Source organism: Nanorana parkeri, unplaced genomic scaffold, assembly GCF_000935625.1.
Source record: "Nanorana parkeri isolate BGI_ZX_2015 unplaced genomic scaffold, ASM93562v1 scaffold1855, whole genome shotgun sequence".
Taxonomy (NCBI): domain Eukaryota; kingdom Metazoa; phylum Chordata; class Amphibia; order Anura; family Dicroglossidae; genus Nanorana; species Nanorana parkeri.
This window is the reverse complement of record NW_017308123.1, coordinates 138,360-144,842: the sequence shown is the minus strand read 5'-3', so window position 1 is coordinate 144,842 and position 6,483 is coordinate 138,360. Positions and strand designations below refer to the sequence as shown.

General features: G+C 52.6%; 1 protein-coding gene across 1 annotated transcript; it reads left to right on the top strand.

The window, feature by feature from the left end:
* Positions 1-1,276: 1,276 nt before the first annotated feature.
* On the top strand, positions 1,277-5,089 carry LOC108799920 (gastrula zinc finger protein XlCGF57.1-like). The gene is made up of 5 exons (XM_018571867.1): positions 1,277-1,330; positions 2,073-2,103; positions 2,210-3,855; positions 4,148-4,250; positions 5,022-5,089. The coding sequence occupies exons 1-5, from the start codon at positions 1,277-1,279 to the stop codon at positions 5,087-5,089; spliced, it is 1,902 nt and encodes a 633-aa protein (XP_018427369.1).
* Positions 5,090-6,483: the final 1,394 nt, after the last annotated feature.

Below are 6,483 nucleotides of genomic sequence, written 5' to 3'. Positions count from 1 at the left end.
CAAGGGGTGTGTCTGGGTGGTGACGGGAGAGGTGAGCGGTGCCGGGGATTCTGGGACATGATCCAGGAACAGACAAGGGGTGTGTCTGGGTGGTGACGGGAGAGGTGAGCGGTGCCGGGGTTCTCCCGGCTGTCTCTCCTCTCTCTCTCCTGGCTGTCTCTCCTCTCTCTCCTGGCTGTCTCTCCTCTCTCTCCCGGTTGTCTCTCCTCTCTCTCTCCCGGTTGTCTCTCCTCTCTCTCTCCTGGCTGTCTCGCCTCTCTCTCTACCGGCTGTCTCTCCTGTCTGTCTCTCTCCTCTCTCTCCTGGCTGTCTCTCCTCTCTCTCTCCTGGCTGTCTCTCCTCTCTCCTGGCTGTCTCTCCTCTCTCTCCCTGCTGTCTCTCCGCTGTCTCTCCTCTCTCTCTCCTGGCTGTCTCTCCTGGCTGTCTCTCCTCTCTCTCTCCTGGCTGTCTCTCCTCCCTAGGCAGGGTGGAAGCTGTCCATGTGGACAAGCATGGAGTGTGAATGTGTCACATGACCAGGTCTGGGAGGAGAACATTTCAGGTCATTAGATAGAAATAACACAATAGAAGAGAAATCATCAATGCGGCTGAAATATAACGCAGAGTCGCTCCTCATATTCTCCACAAGGTGGCGATCTCAGTTATCGTCAGCGGAATTCACACAGGAAGTCCTGTCTCCCTACAGACAGGAAGTGATGTCACCTATAAACAGGAAGTTCTAGCTGTGAGGTGATTTGGGAGGAATTAGAGAGGAGACATTGCTGGAACTGGCAGCAGAGGAGGTAATAAGATATTATGTTATATGTACACCCAGTAACCCCTCCCCCCGTCATGTCCGTCCTCCATAGTCACCGTGACGTCTTTTATCTCCGGCAGATGATGATCAACATGAAAACGCCGATATAGAGTCTTATCCCGTCATCTGTCCGCAGGTCCGGTCTAAATATTAAACCATTTACCCAACTTTACATGAAGGCACGCTGCGTTCCTCCCGAAAAGATCACATGACCATGTCCATGAAGATGGAGGAGGTCCGGAGTCACATGACGGAGAGGATACTAAACCTCACCCTGGAGATCATCTACCTGCTGACCGGAGGGGTGAGGAGGATTCTGGGAGGTCACATGACCTGACCAGAGGGGTGAGGAGGATTCTGGGATACTAACATGATGTTCCTATTGGTTCCTCCATCCAGAGTTTTCCTCTTCTGAAGTCTGGTGATCATGTGACCATCACAGCGCCCCCATGTGACTCCCTAAAACCCGAGAGACCCAACATGGAGAAGATTCTAGAAGCCACCAAGAAGATGGTGGAGCTGCTGACGGGAGAGGTGAGCGGTGCCGGGGATTCTGGGACATGATCCAGGAACAGACAAGGGGTGTGTCTGGGTGGTGACGGGAGAGGTGAGCGGTGCCGGGGATTCTGGGACATGATCCAGGAACAGACAAGGGGCGTGTCTGGGTGGTGACGGGAGAGGTGAGCGGTGCCGGGGATTCTGGGACATGATCCAGGAACAGACAAGGGGTGTGTCTGGGTGGTGACGGGAGAGGTGAGCGGTGCCGGGGATTCTGGGACATGATCCAGGAACAGACAAGGGGTGTGTCTGGGTGGTGACGGGAGAGGTGAGTGGTGCCGGGAATTCTGGGACATGATCCAGGAACAGACAAGGGGCGTGTCTGGGTGGTGACGGGAGAGGTGAGCGGTGCCGGGGATTCTGGGACATGATCCAGGAACAGACAAGGGGCGTGTCTGGGTGGTGACGGTATCATTGTGTGTGTCAGGTTCCTATAAGGTGTCAGGATGTCTCTGTCTATCTCTCCATGGAGGAGTGGGAGTATCTAGAAGGACACCGGGATCTCTACAAGGACGTGGTGATGGAGAATGCCCCGCCCCTCACATCACCGGGTAAGAGGAGAGAGCAGTACGGAGGCTCCGCCTACATCCCCCATCATCTGATACACACATAGAAACAATGTATTCAGTCAGTGTGTGTGTCTCCTACAGATGGATCCAGTAAGAGGAACCCACCAGAGAGATGTCCCCGCCCCCTGTATTCCCGGGACTCCACCCAGGAACATCAGAAGATCCCTCACCCTATGAAAGGTCCGTTCCTTAGTAGAATGTTACGTTCTCCGGGATGTTCCTCAGCTGAATGATGACTTTCATGACTTCTGAACTTGTTTCTAACATGAACATTTTCCGCACGCAGATGTCCCGGATCTTCTGACCGTCTCGGAAAGTCGTCTCCTGGAATATAAAGAAGAAGACATCAGTGTTACACAAGTCAAACCCGTTCCTCACGGCCTTCACCAGGTGGAAGAATTCGTCCCCTCTAACCCCGAGGAACCGTCTGATAAAGCAGCCGCCACTGTGGCGCCTATCCATCCCCCAGATCTGTCCAGTCCCGTAGAATCTTTTTGTGATACCGGAACAGATGAGACGTTTCTTGCGATAGAACATTCGTCAGATCTTAGGTCTACTCTCTCTGTGCGTCAAAGGTCGCGTGCCAGGAACCATCCGTTTTTTTGTTCAGAGTGCGGGAAAGGTTTCGTGTGGAAATCGGATCTGGCGCGTCACCAAAGACATCACACCGGGTACCGACCCTATTCGTGTTCGGAGTGCGGGAAAGGCTTTAGCTCAAAATCGCATCTTCTCAGGCATCAAAGTTCCCACTCTGGAGAGCGGCCTTTTTCATGTTTGGAGTGCGGCAAATCTTTCAAAAACAAATGGGACCTGGTCACCCATAGGAGGTATCACACAGGCCTGAGACCTTATGTGTGTTCGGAGTGCGGGCAGAGCTTTATAGAGAAAGCTCATCTGATGAGACATCTCAGGCTTCACACAGGCGAGACACCCTTCTCGTGTTCAGAGTGCGGAAAAAGATTTGCTCGGAGAGACACCCTCACGATACACCAGAGGACACACCTGGATAAAATGCCATACCTTTGTGGAGAGTGCGGAAAAGGTTATACGCGTAAACCTGACCTCATCGTCCACCAGCGGAGCCACACGGGCGAGCGACCGTTTGCCTGCGAAGAGTGCGGGAAATGCTTTAGAAAAAAGTTGTGTCTTGATCGACATTTGAAGTGTCACGTGGGCAAGAGGTCAAAGTCATGTGCAGTGTGTGGGAAATGTTTCAAAACGAAATCGGAGCTCCATGCACATGACACTGTCCACGCGGCAGAGGGGATCTTTCTTTGTTCAGAGTGTGGGATGTCCTTCACCGATTTATCACAGTTGGCTGAACACCGGATACTTCATTCCCGTAAGAAACTCTTTTCATGTTCCGAGTGTGATAAATCCTTCAAAAAGAAATCAAACCTTGTTATACACCAGAGAATTCACACCAGTGAAAAGCCCTTTCTGTGTCTGGAGTGCGGTGCAAGTTTCCCCCAAAATGGAAGCCTCCATGTCCACATGAAGCTTCACACCGGCGAGAAGCCAATTTCCTGCCCAGAGGGTGGGAAAGGTTTCACTCAGAAAGAAGATTTCCTTCAACACCACAGAAGTCACACTCGGGAACACCCTTTCTTATGTTCAGAGTGCGGGAAAAGCTTTGTCGAGAACAGACACCTCCTAAGACACCTGAAAAGCCACGAGGGACAGCGCCCTATTTTATGTTCGGAGTGCGGGAAATGTTTTTCACGGAAAGAGAACCTCACAAGGCATATGAAAGTTCACGCCAGAGTACATCCGTATTCATGCTCACACTGCGGGATAGGTTTCAGTCAGAAAGGGCACCTTCTTGCACACCAGAGAAGGCACACGGGCGCGCTCCCTTTTTCCTGTTCCGAGTGCGGGAAAAGCTTTACCAGGAACGCAAGCCTTATGAGGCACGAGAGGCTTCACACGGGCGTGCGTCCCTTTTCTTGTTCCGAGTGCGGAAAAGGTTTTAACCAGAAAGGACACCTCCATAAACATCAGAAAATCCATACGGGGAGTTTTCCTCTTTCCCGCTTACACAGCGAGAGCTCCTTCACCGCAAAATCTGATCTCCATCTTCAGCATCGGGATCACAATCTCTGCCAGAGTCACATAGTTGAAGCGCAAAGTTCATATCCAACCCGACTCTGATAGGAGAGAGCAGCAGTCACCTGACCTGTGCTGTGTGTCCCCCTCCTACCTGAAGGGTTCTTCTCTTGTGTAGGCATCTGAAAGTCCAGAGAGTGCTGCTGCCGGGTGCCGCCATCTTGGATGTGATGTCAGCAGACTAGTGGCGGGGGAAGGCAAACTCCAGCCAACCAGCTGTGGTGAGACTCCCAGTCCCATGAGGCATTGCAGCCAGAGGCAGAGACATGAAGGCAATTACTACTGGGTCTCTGCAGACTCTCCCTCCTCTTTTGTGTCTCTGCAGACTATCCCTCCTCTCCTGTGTCTCTGCAGACTATCCCTCCTCTCCTGTGTCCCTGCAGACTATCCCTCCTCTCCTGTGTTTCTGCAGACTATCCCTCCTCTCCTGTGTCCCTGCAGACTATCCCTCCTCTCTCCTGTCTCTGCAGACTATCCCTCCTCTCCTGTGTCTCTGCAGACTATCCCTCCTCTCCTGTGTCCCTGCAGACTATCCCTCCTCTTCTGTGTCCCTGCAGACTATCCCTCCTCTCTTCTGTCTCTGCAGACTATCCCTCCTCTCTTGTGTCTCTGCAGACTATCCCTCCTCTCCTGTGTCTCTGCAGACTATCCCTCCTCTCCTGTGTCCCTGCAGACTATCCCTCCTCTCCTGTGTTTCTGCAGACTAGCCCGCCTCTCCTGTGTCCCTGCAGACTATCCCTCCTCTCTCCTGTCTCTGCAGACTATCCCTCCTCTCCTGTGTCTCTGCAGACTATCCCTCCTCTCCTGTGTCCCTGCAGACTATCCCTCCTCTCTCCTGTCTCTGCAGACTATCCCTCCTCTCCTGTGTCTCTGCAGACTCCCCCTCCTCTCCTGTGTCTCTGCAGACTATCCCTCCTCTCCTGTGTCTCTGCAGACTATCCCTCCTCTCTTCTGTCTCTGCAGACTATCCCTCCTCTCTTCTGTCTCTGCAGACAATCCCTCCTCTCCTGTGTCTCTGCAGACTATCCCTCCCGTGCCTCTGCTGCCTCCCCCTTGGTAAGCTGGTCTATATTTTACCTCTCACAAGGGACGGGGGAGTTTCACGTTCCTTATGGAAGTCGCCTTCATAGATGCCAAGCGTTGGATTCTTCTGATTTCTACTTTTCGCTCCTCAAAAATAATAAATCTTTTTGGAATAAAATATTTACAAAAATAAAATGTCCCTCTGGCCTCATAATTGCCAATGGAATCCAGGAATAAACACTGACCCGGCCTACACAAGGGGGGGATGAACCACGAATGAAAGGTGGACCAGCTGACCAGGAACGGTTACCCCTTGGGGTAGATCTAGAAGAACGACGTCTCAGGAGGAAGGTCCGTTTGAGTGATGAATCGCACAGGGACCAGCTGATGGGCATCAGGAAACACGAGGCGGGGGGGCTTATGACCAAAAATCCAAGTCATTTCCCAGCAGAGCGGTCTGAAGGTACCACCTAGGGCAGGTTCTCCTTGCGTTTGGAGGGCACTGAGCGGGGTGAAGGCCTCCGATCATAATTTTAGCGATCTGCCTCTCCTCATGCCCGTATTACATGGAGGTGTTACCTCTCATGGGGGTATCGGGGGGGTCTGGTCACTGAATATACCCTTTTTTTTAATCCCACACATAAAGACTTTCCAGAAGTAAAGGCCCTGCAACAAGATATAGAGAGGGATTAACCTGAGTGGGCTGTAAAGGGTCACATGGTGGTCTACAGGAGGCCTTGTTCAGATCCATGGGCCAAAACAAGGGCGGGTTTCTCAGGTAGGCCGTAAGGGGTTCTAAAGTTGGCCCTGTTCAGATCCACAGGGCAAAACCTGGGCAGGTTTCTCAGGCCGTAAGGTGTGCTAATGGTGGCCCTGTTCCGTAAGGGGTTCTAATGGTGGTGTTCAGATCCACGGGGCAAAACCTGGGTGGGTTTCTCAGGTAGGCCGTAAGGGGTTCTAATGGTGGCCCTGTTCAGATCCATGGGGCAAAACCTGGGTGGGTTTCTCAGGTAGACCGTAAGGGGTTCTAATGGTGGCCCTGTTCAGATCCATGGGGCAAAACCTGGGTGGGTTTCTCGGGTAGGCCGTAAGGAGTTCTGATGGGAGCCCTGTTCAGATCCATGGGGCAAAACCTGGGCGGGTTTCTCAGGTGGGCCGTAAGGGGTTCTAATGGTGGCCCTGTTCAGATCAATGGGGCAAAACCTGGGCGGGTTTCTCGGGTAGACCATAAGGAGTTCTAATGGTGGCCCTGTTCAGATCAATGGGGCAAAACCTGGGCGGGTTTCTCGGGTAGGCCGTAAGGAGTTCTGATGGGAGCCCTGTTCAGATCCATGGGAAAGGTCAGAGAAGAATGGTTGGACTGGTCCCAGCTCACAGTCTAGAGTGGCCCTAATAACCACTTTGAACAGAAGGTCATCTCTGAGCACCCAA

Excerpts from the sequence above, each read along its gene's own strand:
- LOC108799920 (XM_018571867.1), top strand. The coding sequence starts at position 1,277 with ATGGAGAAGATTCTAGAAGCCACCAAGAAGATGGTGGAGCTGCTGACG. Across the intron at positions 1,331-2,072 it reads TGGAGCTGCTGACGGGAGAG|GAACATCAGAAGATCCCTCA; the intron begins GTGAGCGGTGCC and ends GACTCCACCCAG. Across the intron at positions 2,104-2,209 it reads GATCCCTCACCCTATGAAAG|ATGTCCCGGATCTTCTGACC; the intron begins GTCCGTTCCTTA and ends TTCCGCACGCAG.